We start from the raw sequence: 17,371 nt of genomic DNA on the forward strand, positions 1-17,371 counted from the left end.
ACACTTCACCAATGGAGAAGAATATTGTTACTTATTCTTGGTAGATAACAACACCAGGGTATCTACCCTCCCACTGATGATAGGCCAATAAGCCTTGAAATGGTGCCATCTGAGTGGTGGTATCTGCTGAGAATAAGTAACAATAGTCTTCTCTATTGGTGAAGTATTACTTATTCGAGGTAGTGCAATATCATGATAACTTGTTGTGAAGTAGTCACAATATGAGATACAATTAAATAAATGCCTCTCATACTACTGTTATAGTTCACTACTACGAACAAAGTGAAATATTGCTGATAGTTCTGTAGTGAATTTAATCTATTCTGTAATTATCCTTTATCAATTTAAATCAGTGTGATTTCAGAAAAAGTTAAGATATCTTTCGCATTTGATGCCTAGTTTACAAACTCTAACATCACACCTCAATTTTCTCTCTCTATTTTAATTAGCCATTGCTTTAAGAAATGGGATAATTCCCTCTTTGTCTTTGCTGGTAGGGGTGATCATTTATGAGATATGATTTGTTTAATTGGCTTTGCTTATTGTATGAAGATCTTGCAATTTTTCTCCCCTTGAGTTATTCCAGGTTTTTAAGCCTGCACAGTATGCAGATTGTCTGAGAACACACTAAGTATGCACGTAACGCCCAATGGTGCAATATAGTGTTGTTGCTGATGCATCTAAAACCTTACAAGAGCAACAATAGAGTTTATGGTCTTATTGTAGACTTTTAAAAAGCTAATAAGTTTGTTGCTCATCCATCTCCTTGATATGTTAAAACTAGATTTGAAATTCTGTCAAAAAGATATTTAATTTTTTATGTTTGTAATAGGCTGTCCTTATCATTTTATTAGTTTTTGTGCTGAAAAATTGGGTTGCATGCCTTTCTGTGAGAGTTAATGAATATCTAATGGAAATTTATTACTATTTAGAAAGAAATGCTAAAAGAAAGATAGATTTAAACAATTTCGGTTGATGCATGACACCAAAGTAAAAAATGTTTTTGAAGCATCTGTGTGTGTACCTTAGAACAGTGGCAAATTTTGACAAATCTGTTTCAAGTAGAGGTTAAGTATGGCTTTTCTCACCACCTCTTGATTTAGAAGTGGTGAGAAAAGCCATGTGAATTGTAACTTGGAGTTGTAACTTTTCAGAGTTACTAAATTGAAAAGTACAATAATCAATCACTAGTGAGTGATCTAACTTATATTCAAATCCAGTTTGTGATTTGAATCCTGTCTTATATCTTGCAAAAGAAGTCTGCTACTCTTATACTTATCATTGATGGTACTCAGAATTCTAGACAAGATCACATATCCCCATTAGGATTACCCATACTTCTAATCTCTCTTTTGGCATAAACACATCATATTGCTTCCTCTGAATCTAAAAAACTGATTTTCTCTCTCTCTCTCTCTCTCTTGGTGTTACTTTTCATCTAAATAGCTGCACACTCTGTACAAATCTCAAATCCATGCTACCATAGGAATATTGTTCCTACATCTGTGGTGTTGCCCCCCATAACCTCTCTCAAGCTTCTAGACTTCATTCAAAAGAGCACAATCATGTTAATTAATAAGCTATCTCTTAAAAAGTCTCTCACACTCTCTGTCTCATGGGTGTCTTGTTTCTGTTGCATGCCTTTTCTGTGGATATTTCCATGGGCACTGTTCTTCTAAATTGGCATCTGTAATGATCCCCCCCCCCTCTTTCTCTCTCTCTCTCTTTCAGACCAGCCCAAACACTTGCTGAAACCAGTCACTATTAATTTCTTTTCATTTTTTTTTTTTGCAACACCCTTCATATGTATTTCCTGAAAATTACAATCTACAGAAATTCAGTTCTAATGTCAGAAGTATCTTCTGTCTTCTCAACTTTCAACCCATGCACAGTGCTAAGCATTGTAGGTTCTAACACCTTTCGTGTTAGGTGTTTTCATTAAAAAAAATATAATATCGGTGTAGATACACCATAGTTAACCCATAAAATTAAACTAAATACATAGTGTAAAGGAATTGTTTTAATTATATCTCATATTGTGGCTACCTTCACAACGAGATACCAGGTATTGCACTACTTCAAATAAGTAACGCTTGTCTAGTAGCATTAACTATGGTGTATCTGCACCGATATTATATAGTTAATTTAAACCCATATGGGATTATGCCTTGTGTGTTTAGTATTTAAATACAGTATCATCCTGTTCAATGTTTGGCATCTCTCATATTCTGGAATTAATGTCTTGACTGTGATGGCATGTTTGCATTGCCAGGGTACTTGCCCACCAACCGATGAAAGGCCAACAAGCTCTGAAACGGTGCTGTCTGGCTGGTGGTGCCCACTGAGAATAAGTAACAGTAATCTTCTCTACTAGAGAAGTATTACTTATTCGAAGTAGTGCAATACCTGGTATCTCATTTTGAAGGTAGCCACAATATGAGATATAATTAAAACGATGCCTTTGCACTATATACATATTTAATTTTATGGGTCAACTATGGTATATCTACAGTGATATTATATAGTTAATTTAAACCCATATGGAATTTGGCCTTGTACATTTAGTCTTTAAATAAATAAAAAATAAAAAAAATTATAATTTTTCTTTTCTAGCATGGTCATTTGCATTCAAGATTTGAAATGTGTCTGTTATTGTAATCCAGAAAATTTTTTATCAAGTGATTTAACAATTCAAATGAAACATAAATTATATTTTTTTGCAAATTGCTAAAATATACACAAATGCCACACATGAGTAACACAATTAAAAATCCATGGAATTGTCATTGTGTTAACTCAGTCCATATTTATGAATATTATATAACATAAAGTCTTGGAGTTGTAATACTTTTTTTGGTATCCCTTTAGCATGGTCAAGTAATTTGCAGTAGAGTTGACTGTGGAATGGTTTCTCTCTGCAATCATCCAGTGAAGGTTTCTGGGTGCTGTCCAAAATGTGAAGGTAACTTAGTTTGCTGATTCCATGAAGTAGCCTTGTAATAAATGCTATTCTTTTTAATTAATTCTTAAAGAGTCAGTAAATAATATCTCTTTAAATACATATTATTTAAGCTTTGAATAACATTTATTTTTATTATATTTAATTGATTAACACAGTTGAGTAACTTGATTGATATTGTCTACCCTTTCAGGCCTCCTCAGTTTACATACGAGGGGTGGTATCAAAAGGTTTGTACCCTTACCTAGAAATAATAGCCCTAGAAAGTGAAACTTCACAGGAACTTTAATCTTTTTCTCTGTTCTCTCCATGTATAGTAACACATTTCTCCCATCTTTGGATTAGTTGTTTAATGCCTTGATCATAGAAGTCTGTTTCACTTCATTGATGAGGTGGGGAGGAGGTGTGCTTCTGCTCCTTTGACATGTCTTTAGTCTCTAGATCATACTGGTGTACCCAGCATTCTTCATTTGTCACCAGCCGATCAAAAAAGTTCTCAACATCTGCATTAAACAAATCCAACAGTTGACAAGAACATTGCATTCAACATTGCTTCTGTAAAGGTGTCAGCAATCCTTGAACCCATTGTGCGGAGACCTTAGACATGTGCAGATGGTCATGTAAAATGCTGTGGGCACATCCATAAAAACTAATTCCCACTGCATTTGAGATGAAATGAATTGTCATATGTCTGTCACTCAGCACTAGCTGCTCAGCCTTTGCAACCGTCTCACTGCCTGTGAATGTCGATGGCCTTCCTTCTCTTGACTCATCAAAAACACTTGTATGACCACACTGAAACTCCTGTTTCCACTTTTTTACAGTGTCATAGGATGGACAATTCTGCCCATACACAGCTTTAATTTCTTCTTCAATTTCCTAGCTTTCTTGCCCTGCAAATGCAGGAACTCGATCACTGTTCGAGTTCCTGCAAACTCCACCTCTGGTGTATGATCACCTATGGGAATGAAATTCCACATGTTAGTTATTGAATATGTAGACAACTTATATTAAAAACGGCATCTTCCTACTGATGTTTTATCTAGGTCAGAGTACGAATTTTTTGTTACCCCTCTTAACGTGAACAATACATATAATATATAGAGAATGAAAGGGACCTGGGGGTGGTTGTGCAGGCAGATATGAAGTTTTCTGAGCAGTGCAGATGGGCTGCAAGAGTAGCTCATGGTGTATTGTCGATGATATATAGGAATTTTTCTAGCAGGGATAAGGAGGTGATTATTCCCTTGTATAAGGCAATGTTCAGACTGCACCTAGAGTACTGTATACAGGTCTGGAGGCCTCATTTCAAGAAGGATGTAGAGATGCTGGAATGAGTACAGAGAAGGGCAACAAGATTAGTGAATGGAACAAAGGGGTGCTCTTACGAAGAAAGGCTTACGTTTTGCAAATTACAGTGTCTGGAGACTAGGCACCGGCGAGGTGATCTGATAGAGGTGTATAAAGCCTTGAATGGTTTGAGCATGCCATTCAACATCCCATCAGCATGCTCAATGCTGATGGGATTCATCCTCTTTCTCAGAATAATCACCTGAGAGGGCATAAATTCAAATTGAGGAAAGACAGATGTAGGATAGACGTGAGGAAATTTGCCTTTAGCCAGCGGGTGGTTGGTTGCTGGAATAGACTTCCATCCCTTGTCGTGGAAGTTGATAGCCTAAATAAGTTTAAGGCTCAGCTGGACAGGTATTTCGAACGAATAGAGGGGTGAAGTGGAAGTGGTTATTTTTTATTTATTTATTTATTTATTATTTTTTTTTTTTGGCTGATGCTGCATAAGTTTGCTTTCTTGCATCAAATGCCTCTACTAATGCTAATGCTAATATATATATTATATGTATTGTTGTTAATGAAATGAATGTATATATATATATATATATATAATAATCAATATTAAACCTAGAGTTAATTCAAAAAAACTCTTTTGACATTATTAATTACTGTATTGATAATTTAGACTTTACACTATACATGATGAAATGCTAATGCTATTGCTTTAGGAAACGTACATTACCCGTTCATTTTAGTATTCTAACAATGAATATAAAAACAAGCTTATTATATTATAAACTTTTTGTTCTAATGTAGTCCAATCAATATCAAATAAAGTGAAGCTGCAGTCATGTACTAACCTTAATCATCTGTTTAAGACCTGATTAGATGCTATGTTTACTTAGCCTATGAAAATTATTAAAACTAATGAATATAAAAACAAATATGAAAATCAGTAAGACATAAGAAAATAATATGGAAATGTATCTTTATTCATTCACTTTAACATTGATCCCCACTCAGCAGAGGCTTTTAAAGGATCAATATTCAAATTAAATGAGCAAAATATGTAATGCATATATGTTTCTATTCTCCTAATCCAGTGGTACACAATGTATATAGGCACGATATGGCCTTAGTAGCCCTTGTGCCATTAAACATTATATCAACCAACCAACAATATATATGAATAATATCAATGCCAAATTTAGACGCTGGATTTTGAAGCTTATATTTGATGTTTAATTTAATAATATGTAGAAAAATATATGGCCAAATTAAACATACAATTTATAACAATACAACCATACACTGGACTTAGGAAACAAAACCCTACATGTATGCATAGCTATACTAATTAAGACAATTACTTTATTTTTACCACCATCGATTATGAAGAGGCACTATTCAGATATGATATGTAATTCTAAAAACTCAATTGATATCATTACAGTAGCAGCAGATCATTTACTCTAGAGAATATCATCAAAACTTCTTTCTTGAAAGTGCAACACTTTGGCATTTTTTCTTACCAAGCATTGAGATTAGAAGTCTGGCTTTGTTTCATGAATATAGTGGACCCCCCCCCCTTTATGATATTAATTCATTCCAGAGACACCATCATATCATGAAAATATCATAATGTGAACCCAATAACACACTGTTTTTTGATAATTCTTTCCAAGTCATCGGAAGTTGAAATTTTCGCTATATAACTAAGCTATTTATCTCTGTAAAAGGTGATTTTTATAACAGAAATTGTATTAGTTTTATATAGAATACTCAATACCATATTTTCCAGTGTATACCATGCACCTTTTATCTAAAAATAACTTGCCCTAAAATTGTGGTGCATCTTATACCCCAGAATAAACAGTAGAGCATGATATGGTCTGTACTTGTTAACAGGAGAGACTGCTTCTATGGGGATGGGATACACTTAAAAAGAAAGGGTGCAAGAATGTTTGCTGATGCTATCGAGGCAGTGTTAGGTGGGTCAGAAAACTGCTAGATTGGGGGGATACAAGGACTAATAGATTAGCAGTAGCCACTGGCAGAGGTGAAAGTGATTCTTGCACTGCTTCTATTGGAATGAGCCGCAGCCTGGAAAATAAGATGCAGGATATTTCAGAGACTGCTGGGAATCATTGGGGTACAAATAAACACATGGGTTGTGTTAGGATAGCTAAGAAAAAGAAAAGGTGCATGTATACTTGCGTGTACACCAATGCTAGGAGTTTAGTAAATAAATTTGATGAATTTGAGGTATTGCTCAAAACATCAAAGGCAGATATTGTGGGGATTTCAGAGACGTGGCGTCACACAGATATAAGGAATGCAGAACTGGAATTTGGGGAGTACAATGTCTACAGAAAGAATAGACAGGATAGGAAGGGTTATGCTATTAGTTAAGAAATACATAAAATCCAAGGAAGTGAAGCCAGTCGACATTGCTGGACAGTGCAGTGTCGAGTCAGTTTGGTGTGACATAAGCATTGGGAGATCAAAATTGAGATTAGGAGTGTGCTATAGGCCTAATGACTCTGATGAGTATAATAAGAAACTGTACAGGGAAATAGAGTGGGCCAGTAAATCAGAGAGTCTTATAATGGGGGATTTTAATTTCCCAGATATTGACTGGAATTTGGGGGCTGGTCACTCACACACTAGCAAGGCTTTTGTGGATTTATTGGATGATTGTTTTCTACATCAGCATGTTCGGGAGGCAACTAGAGGGAGTAATACTCTTGATTTGATTATCAGTAGTGATTCTTCATGCACTAAGAATATGCAGGTAAATGAACCACTAGGTGGCAGTGATCACAGTGTGCTGAAGTGGGATTTACTCAAAGAGGTAACTACCATTAGGGGTAAAGGGAAGGGGTATTGCTTTCGTAAAGGCGACTACGATGGACTGAGACAGTATTTAAATTCTATACAGTGGGACCAACTGATGATGTTACCAACAGCAAATTCAAAATGGGAAGCATTCAAAGAACTTATCTTGGAAGCTACTAGGCTTTACATACCAACTAAGAAATATTGTTCAAGGTTTAGGCCTAAGTGGATGTCAGATGAACTAATGAGACATATGGCAGAGAAGAAAAATGCATGGGATACATACAAATTAACATGTGACACAGAAGCCTATGATAGATACAAGTTGATCTGTAACCAAGTTACAAAGGAGGTTAGGCAGGCGAAGTCAGATTACGAGAAATCTTTGGCAAGGGATGCAGAGAAAAACAGCAAAGAGTTCTTTACTTATGTAAACTCTAGAAGGAAGGGGATGAATCAGATTGGTCCACTTTATATCGATGGGTCAACTGTTGATGATCCTGCTCAGGTAGCTAGCAAACTAAATGAATATTTTGCATCGACATTCACAGATGAGGAGTTATTCAGCGAGGGGAATGCCAGAGGTGTATTCAACTCTGGCAGTAAGCTAGAGAATCTTGTAATAACTGAGAGTAAAGTGGAGGAGAAATTGTTGAAGATAAATACAAGAAAGGCACCTGGGGTGGATGGGATCTATCCAGTTATATTAAAGGAGTCAGCAAAGGAAGTAAGCAAACCCTTAGCCATAATTATGAGAGCTTCCTTGGACTCAGAGGAAGTACCCATGGACTGGAGATGTGCAAATGTGACCCCAATTCACAAAGGAGGATTAAAGGGCGACACAAGTAATTATAGACCTGTTACTTTAACTTCTGTTCCCGGAAAATTAATGGAGGCACTGGTTAAAGAAGCACTGCAGGATCATCTAGACAAGACTTCAGTTATAGCTCAGACACAGCATGGTTTTGTTAAGGGGAAGTCTTGCCTGACCAATTTGATTGGATACTATGATGCAGTCACAAAAGAACTGGATGCGGGGAATAACTTTGATATTATATACTTGGATCTTAGAAAGGCTTTTGATACTGTTGCACATGGAAGACTGCTGCACAAATTGGAGCAGTGTGGCATTGGAGGCAAATTGCTGCTATGGATAAAGGGGTGGTTGAGGTGGAGAAGACAGAGAGTGGTAATCAATGGACACTGCTCTTCGTGGACTAATGTTATTAGTGGAGTTCCTCAGGGTTCAGTATTGGGTCCATTATTGTTTTCTGTATTCATAAATGATATTGATGATGGTATATCAAGCTTAATGTCCAAGTTTGCAGACGATACGAAGGTTGGCAGGGTTGTCAAGGACACTACTGACACTATGCTACTGCACCAGGATCTGGAAAGGTTGAGCAGATGGGCTGAGAGGTGGCAAATGAAGTTTAACATTGACAAATGTAAAGTACTACATATGGAAAACAGCAACCCCAGAACAATGAACTCTGTGGTACTAAACTGACAGTGGTAGAGAATGAAAGGGACCTGGGTGTGGTTGTGCAGGCAGATATGGAGTTTTCTGAGCAGTGCAAATGGGTTGCAAGAGTAGCTCATGGTGTATTGTCGATGATATATAGGAATTTTTCTAGCAGGGATAAGGAGGTGATTATTCCCTTGTATAAGGCAATGGTCAGGCCACCCATAGACTACTGTATACAGGTCTGGAGGCCTCATTTCAAGAAGGATGTAGAGATGCTGGAACGAGTACAGAGAAGGGCAACAAGATTAGTGAATGGAACAGAGGGGTGCTCTTATGAAGAAAGGCTTAAGTTTTGCAAATTACAGTGTCTGGAGACTAGGCACCAGCGAGGTGATCTGACAGAGGTGTATAAAGCCTTGAATGGTTTGAGCATGCTCAGTGCTGATGGGATTCTTCCTCTTGCTCAGAATAATCACCTGAGAGGGCATAAATTCAAATTGAGGAAGGACAGATGTAGGATAGACGTGAGGAAATTTGCCTTTAGCCAGCCGGTGGTTGGTTGGTGGAACAGACTTCCATCCCTTGTCGTGGAAGTTGATAGCCTAAATAAGTTTAAGGCTCAGCTGGACAGGTATTTCGAACGAACAGAGGGGTGAAGTGGAAGTGGTTATTTTTTATTTATTTATTTATTTATTTTTTTTTGGCTGATGCTGCATAAGCTTGCTTTCTTGCATCAAATGCCTCTACTAATGCTAATATAAATTTAAAAAAAAAGAAAAAAGATAAAAAATGCTGATGGTGCCACACATTTTTACTTATTCCCTCCCCCCCCAAACGTTTAAAATGATAATTGATAATTATAAACATTAAAAAAAAAATCGTAATTTTCATTTAACTTACATTGGAAAAGCTGTGTCAATGGTCGTGTGGTGATGGAGCTGGAAGAGAATCTTTTACCATCAAGATATCAGGACAACCTTCAGGATCTGGTGTTCTTTCCGATCGCTGCCTCTTGCTACATACCTATGGTATAAAAACTGTCCAAAGTGGTTTGCTTTTGACGCTGTCTCTGAAGGTTCTTGAAATAACTTAACACCTGATCTTCAAATTTGCAGGTCATCAATTCAGTGGTTTTTTCTTACTGTCCTCTTCATAATATCCCACGCAGCAAACATGTCCTTAATTTCTTGAGTTGTTGCAAAGTCATCCTCCGTCATGTTCCTCATCTCCACTGTCATGCTCGCCCATCTGCTCTAATTCCTGGAGCTCCTCTGTTGTCAACTCCCTTCCGTGGTCCGCAGTTAACTCCACATCTTCCACATCAATCTCTAGAGCCAAGGAATCACCAAGAGTGATAATTTCCTGCTCTAGAACACCTTCAGCTTCAAATCCTTCAAAATCATGGATGACTGAAGGCCATAAGTTCTTCTAGGCTGCATTGAGGCATCGAGCTGAAACTTCATTCCAAGAACTGACAGTCACTTGTACACAGTCTAAGATGTTAATCCTGGTCTTCCAGAATTCCTTTAAGGTGATGGCTCTGTCTCCTGAAGTCTCTTCAAAGCACTTTGCAAGCATCTTCTTTGTGTAAATATTTTTAAAGTTGGCAATCACTTGCTGATCCATCAGCTGAAGCAGAGGGGTGGTATTGGGTGAGAGAAATTTGACAGTAATGAAGTTAAATTGTGCCTCCAAAGATCAAGCAAGTTGGGGATCATGACCTGGAGTATTATCCAAAATTAATAGTGCCTTTAAAGGAAGTTTTTTTTTTTTTTTTTAAGTAACCTTTGACTGAAGGACAAAACACTTCAAATATCCATTCATTGAAGAGGTGTCTTGTCACCCAGGCCTTCTTGTTACACCGCCAAAAGACACCCAACCTGCTTTAGATGACATTTTGCTGTTTAAACACTCTGGGAGTTTCTGAGTGGTAAACCAACATTGGCTTAAGTTTAAATTCACCACAGGCATTGGACCCTGATAGCAGAGTAAGCCTATCCTTTATAGGCTTATGACCAGGAAACGAGGTCTCTTCTTTTGTTATGTATGTTTGCCTAGGCATCCTTTTCCAAAAAGAGGCCCATTTCATCTGTATTAAAGACTTGTTGAAGAAGGTAACCAATGAGCTCCTTCTCAATGAGCTCTTGAAACTCCACCTTAAAATTTTCAGCTGCTTCCTGATCAGCACTGCAAGCCTCTCCATGCCTTATAACACTTTTAAATCGGACCTTTTTCTAAAATGATCGAACCAATCTTTGCTGGCTTTAAAGTCCCCATATTGCGTATCACTAGCTGAAGGTGTTTTAGTCTTTAAGTCAAAAATCTGCTTTACATGTTCACAAATGTATTGTCCAGGAACTGTATCACTCTTCATTTGTTTTTCTTTTATTCACAGCAACAAAAGCCTTTCCATTTCTACCATCAGTTCTCTGCCTTTTTGGACTGTGTTAGATTCATCACTTACTTTAACTTTTTTAAGGTTTTCTTTTTGTTTCACTATTGTAGAAATGGTTGACTGTGAAAAACCATATTCGCACACCAATGAACTAATTTTAGCACCATCATCATGTTTTTTCACTATTTCTTGTTTAATTTTAATTGAAAATTTCTTCTTACTGTGCTCTTTAGGGGCCATATTATGCAATGTTGTATGTTTGAGAATTCAATACAGTAAATTTATGGAAAGTAAACACAAAAAATCACTTTAACTAAAAGATACGAAAACAAATCACGTGCCCAACATGTTTACAAATGCTGCTATTGGCTGAGACAAAGGTCACGTGGTCCAGTCGGAGACAATCGTAAGCCATTGTAGAGTGAAATAAGTAGGCACCAGCGATCACTGGTTAGTAGAATTAGCCGCTCAAATCATTAAAATGCACTACACTTTCACCGTTTATTGCTATGTTTTGTTATAAGAATGAATTTTGAACGCATTTGTGATATTTTTTTAAAGCACGTTTCTGGAGGTCATGACCATAAAACAATAAAAACAATTTGCACTTTCCAGTTTATTGGGCTTTTCTGTTAGTGCAATCTATTATAAACGGGTAGTAAACTCGATCTTATTGCATTTGCGATAATACTGATAACTGGAATTCTGTGGGTTTTTACCTTACAGTATTATGGTGAAATGTGTTCCCCTTCTCTGAAATCATATAAAAAACAAAAATAAATTTTCAGAATCTTCTCTTCATTCCTATTTTTTAAACTCCGTTTAATAGAATTAATTAATTAAAATAGAATTAAAATTCAATTTGCAAACATGATGACAATATCCCGCGCTTACTACATATCGTATAGTAAATGATATTTTATTATGGAGAGTCCATCGTAAAGTGATTTGATCATGTACTGAACCCATCATAAAGCGGGGGTCCATTGTATCTCTAAATTCATTTGATTCATCTTGAGTAGACAGCTCCAATTTCAATAACTCTCATCAGATATGTACTCAGCATCAGCTGAAATTGATGCTGATGCTGAGTACACAGCATCAGCTGAAGTTGTTATTATTATTATTATTATAAAAAATATTATTATTAGTATTAGTACTGATAAATGGTGCAAGGAAGCAAACTTATACAGCATCAGTAAAAAAAAAAAACAACAAAAAAAACACTAACCATAATATGTCTAATTCAGACTACCTACTTCCACAACACCAGATGGTAGTTTGTTCCAACAGTCAATTACTCCCTTGCTGAAAGCCAAATTTTGCACATATATCCTGCAACTATCCCTTTTCAATTTAGGTTTGTATTTGTGTCTGAGAAAGAGCAAGGGTGTACTATCAGCATTTTGTTTACTCAATCCAGTTAAAGCTTTAAACACTTCAGTCAGATCTAACAGGTGACTAGTTTCAAGTTCTGCAATTTGCAGAACTGAGGCTTTTCTTGTAGGAGAGTATTTTTGTTTCCTTGATTAATCTCATTGATCCACATCCTTCCAGAAATAAGGCATCCAGACGGAAAAATTCCTATATGTCATTGACAGAACCTCAGGAGCTGTCCTAACAGTCCATATTCACTGCTCAGAAAACTTAATGTACAACTGTACAGTTCCCCTAGGCCACATTTGTTCTACACCACCTCGAACATTGTGCCATCTAATTGGTATATTACTTTGAGATTACTGCTGCTCATATGCAGTACTTTGCATTTTTCAATGTTAAACCTCAAAGCCACTTCTCAGCCCATCTGCCTAAATTAATCTAGATCTTTTTGCAGTAGTATGCCTTGATTCCTGTTATTAGTGGAGTTTTAATTAAAGCAGTTTTATAACCATCCTCTGTCTACCACTCCTCAACCATCTCTTTATCTGTAGAAGAAACTTGTAGCTAATACCACACTGCTCCAATTTGTATAGTAATCTTTTGTGTGGAACAGTGTCAAAAGCTTTACTGAAATCTAAATATATGTATCAGAATTATTATTCACATTCAGTTCCTTTGTTACTTCATAATGTAGTAGCTAATGAGATTAGTCAAGCAAGATCATCCCTTAATAATCTGAGCTGTAAGTTCTGTATAACTGCATTGCCGTCAAGGTGATCCTGCAATACTTCTTTAAGCACTGTCTGTATTATTTTCCCAGGAACAGAAGCTTACAGGTATACAATTATTTACTTCTCCCTTTGATTTCATTTTGCAAATACAAAGACATTTGCACATCCCAACTAGAGGGAGTAATACTCTTTATCTGATTATCAGTAGTGATTCTTCATGCATTAAGAAAGAATCTGCAAATAAAGGAACCACTAGGTGGCAGTGATCACAATGTGCTGAAGTGGGATTTACTCAAAGAGATAACTACCATCAGGGGTAAAGGGAAGGGTTTTTGCTTTCATAAAGGCGACTACTGAGCTCTGAGACAGTATTTAAATTCTATACAGTGGGATCAACTGATGATGTTACCAACAGCAAATTCAAAATGGGAAGCATTCAAAGAACTTATCTTGGAAGCTACTAGGCTTTACATACCAACTAAGAAATATTGTTCAAGGTTTAGGCCTAAGTGGATGTCAGATGAACTAATGAGACATATGGCAGAGAAGAAAAATGCATGGGATACATAAAAATTAATGGGCGACATGGGAGCCTATGATAGATATAATCTGGTCTGTAACCAAATCACAAAGGAGGTTAGGCAGGCAAAGGCAGATTAAGAGAAATCTTTGGCAACAGATGCAAAGAAAAACAGCAAAGAGTTCTTTACTTATGTAAATTCTAGAAGGAAGGCAATGAATCAGATTGGTCCACTTGATATCAATGGTTCAACTGTTGATGATCCTGGTCAGGTAGCTAACAAACTAAATGAGTATTTTGCATCTACATTCACACGAGGAGTTATTCAGGGAGAGGAATGCCAGAGGTGAATTAAACTCTGGCTGTGAGCTGGATGATTTTGTAATAACTGAGAGCAAAGTGGAGGAGAAATTGTTGAAGATAAACATAAGAAAGGCACCTGGGGTGGATGGGATCTATCCAGTTATATTAAAGGAGGCAGCAAAGGAAGTAAGCAAACCCTTAGCCATAATTATGAGAGCTTCCTTGGACTCAGGGGAGGTACCCATGGACTAGAGGTTTGCAAATGTGACTCCAATTCACAAAAGAAGATCAAAGGGTGACAAAAGTAATTACAGACCTGTTAGTTTAACTTCTGTTCCAGGGAAATTAAACAAGACTATGCAAGACTTCAGTTATAGCTCAGACATAGCATAGTTTTATTAAGGGGAAGTCTTGTCTGACCAATTTTATTGGCTACTATGATGTGGTCACAAAGGAACTGGATGCAGGGAATAACTTTGATATCATATATTTGGATCTTAGAAAGGCTTTCGATACTGTTGCACATGGAAGACTGCCATCTCCCTTCTGCTTATTCAGAGACTTCAATGCTTATCATTCGCTATGGGGATCTCCAAAAGTTGACAAAAGGGGCAAACTAATAGAAGCTCTGCTGGATACTCATCATCTTACCCTATTAAACACTGGTGAGCCCACATATATCCATTTTTCTACAGGATCCATGACTGCAATAGACCTTACAATCTGTTCCCCATCCATATATGCCAATACGAAGTGGTCAGTTGTAGATAATCCACTAAACAGTGATCATCTACCGATCCTTTGCAAGATACAAACACGAGTAAACTTGTTCCTATCACAGTGCCCCAACTGGAAATTCCGTAGGGCACATTGGCATGAATACTCCTGTCTAACTCAGTTTGACAATGATATTATCCAGTCCCAACCCATAGATAACGTCACCAATCATATAACCAACCAGATATTACATGCTGCTGCTTCTTCAATACTTAAATCTCAATTTGGGAAACGTAACCACAGCAGTTATTGGTGGAATCAGGAATGCACACATGCTAAACAGTATTCAGGGATATTCATGTGTTGTGGTGGATCCCAGGGTTCCCCCCATTAGCTGCTATTGTACTCCTTGTGTTGAGGCTCACGCCAAAACCGGCCATTTGTATATAGTGTGTTGGGTGTGTAAATGTTATGATGTGTTCTGTTCTGTTGTTATGTAGTCGGCCAGTGCCTGGCTCTTAGCAGGTGGGAAGCAGCAACACCTGGTCACAGCGTCCCACCACCGGTATAGACTAGCATGAATGTAGGATCTACTACCTTCATGCTAGTCTATACCGGAACAAAGTTCAAGTTCCAGGATAGACAAAGTTATGAGAAAAGGAAAATGGGAATAGCTGGAAAAGTTAGGGGTGATGCAGAAGGAAAGAAGTGCAGCAGGGAGTCAGAGAAGGACCTGCCATAATAAAAGGAAGTTAAGAGAAATTGAGAAAAGATAAAAGAGAGAGAAAAAAAAAAAAAAAGAGGAGGTGGAGGCAATTTTCAGCCTTTGTAGAAGCCACATGTCGTGGTGTAATCCTATCCTAAATTAGGATTAGCAATTCCTATCCTGTGAGCAGGATTAGGAGATGTCGAGGCACATTCTCAATAGATCCTTCAGCTTGAAGGGTAGCTCTTCCAATGCTGAAGATTTCTTTAGCACTCCCATCATTTGATAGGAGATCCTCTTGGAGCAAAGGCATATCAAAACTCTACAATGGACCGGGAGGAGGTTCAGTAGTTGCAGCAATCCTTAAATTCACTGTTAGATAGGTATCCAATGGCATGGCACAGCTGAAGCACTAGAGTCAAACTACATACTACATACACTATTTATGATTTCTAACACAGTAGGTTCGTCACTCCAATCAGTAAGGATATAACTTCCATCGTGATGTATCACTTCAAGTTCATGAGACAAAATGCAGGAAGTAGCAGTTGAAGCTTTTATGATATATTGAAATCCAATATATTAATCAATTCTTTCTAGATAGCAGTTCTTGTGAGAGCCTTCAAAGAGAATGTCAGTCCTTGTGCAAGTCTTCAGAGATAATTTCAGTCCTTGTTCAAGTCTTTCTCTTGATTAAGATGCTCACATGCTAAACAAGAAAAAAATAGAGCTTGGAATTTGTTTCGAAAAGTTCCTACATCCAGTAATCTTATTAACTTTAAAAGACTCGAGGCAAAGTTCCGCCAAATAAGAAGAAAAACCAAAAAAGATGCCTGGATAACTTTTACTTCCACTATTAAAAAGGACACAGACAACAGACTCATCTGGAAGAAAATCCAAGCACTTAATGGTAAATACTTGTAGTACCCATCCTCAATCCTAAACTGGAAAGGACAGGAGTTGTTTGCACCAACAGAAATAGCTAATGCATTAGGCGAATCATTTGCCAGTATATCAGCAGTGGCCACATACAATCAAACCTTTCAAAAAATTAAGGCATCCGCAGAAAAACAAAAAATAAATTTCTCTACTAAGGTATCACATCAGTACAATCAGTCATTCACTCTAATGGAACTTTTGGAGTCTCTCAATAAAATGTCCAGTACTGCTGCTGGTCCAGATGGAGTCTGCTATATAATGTTAAAAAAACTAAATAACAATGCACTAAGCTCCCTGTTGAAATTCTGCAATAGAATATTTTTAGAAAATAGTTATCCGCAATCCTGGTGTCACTCAATTGTTCTAGCTTTTCCGAAACCAGGGAAGGATCATACTATCCCGCATAATTACAGGCCGATTTCACTGACTAGCTGTTTAGGAAAAGTCTTAGAAAAAATGGTACACAAGTGACTAACGTGGTTTCTGGAAACCAACAATCTGCTAAACAGAAATCAGTATGGTTTTTGGAAGAATTGCTCAACCTTAGATGTGATGATTAAAGCAGAAGCAAACATCTGCAATGCTTTCATAAGGAGATAGCATCTGGTCATGGTTAATGTTGATATTGAGAAAACTTTTGACACCATGTGGCAATATGGTGTCCTTCAAGACCTTCATTCTTTTGGATTGAAGGGGCAATTACCCCAATTTATACAGAACTTCCTACACCACAGAACATTTCAGGTCAGATATATGAACAGTTTATCCAAACCATTTGAACAAGAAGGTGTACCACAAGGTTCCATCCTAAGCGCAACATTATTCACAATAAGAATTACTAATATGACATGAAACATACCAAAAACAGTTGAATCATACATGTTTGCCGATGACCTGATTATCTCTTGTCAGTCACAAACTATGAATGCCATTGAAAGGCAACTTCAAATATCCATAATCAGAATAGAATCATGAGCGCAAAGGAATGGCTATTTCTTAGCAGAAAATAAATCAACAGCAATGCACATCTGAAAAATACACAAACTACATCCAGATCCTGAAATATATTTAAAAAATAACCTGATTCCTCTTACTAATAACTTTCGTTTATTGGGTTTATAT

The 17,371-nt window shown here is 37.0% G+C and overlaps 1 protein-coding gene across 4 annotated transcripts in view; it reads left to right on the forward strand.

Annotated features, from left to right (window-relative positions):
- LOC150080448 (kielin/chordin-like protein) overlaps nt 1-17,371 on the forward strand; it is a 1,054,752-nt gene that overhangs the window by 459,621 nt on the left and 577,760 nt on the right. For all 4 annotated transcript variants that reach the window (XR_016547392.1, XM_090381408.1, XM_090381409.1 and 1 more), the window contains one exon: nt 2,869-2,962. Coding sequence is in view for 3 of the 4 variants with exons in the window: in XM_090381408.1 (XP_090237534.1) it covers nt 2,869-2,962 (94 nt within the window). In the remaining variant the exon portion in view is untranslated. The remainder of the gene's footprint in view (nt 1-2,868; nt 2,963-17,371) is intronic.

This window comes from Mastigoproctus giganteus, chromosome 9 (genome assembly GCF_048544385.1).
Source record: "Mastigoproctus giganteus isolate SK-2022 chromosome 9, ASM4854438v1, whole genome shotgun sequence".
Taxonomy (NCBI): Eukaryota; Metazoa; Arthropoda; class Arachnida; order Uropygi; family Thelyphonidae; genus Mastigoproctus; species Mastigoproctus giganteus.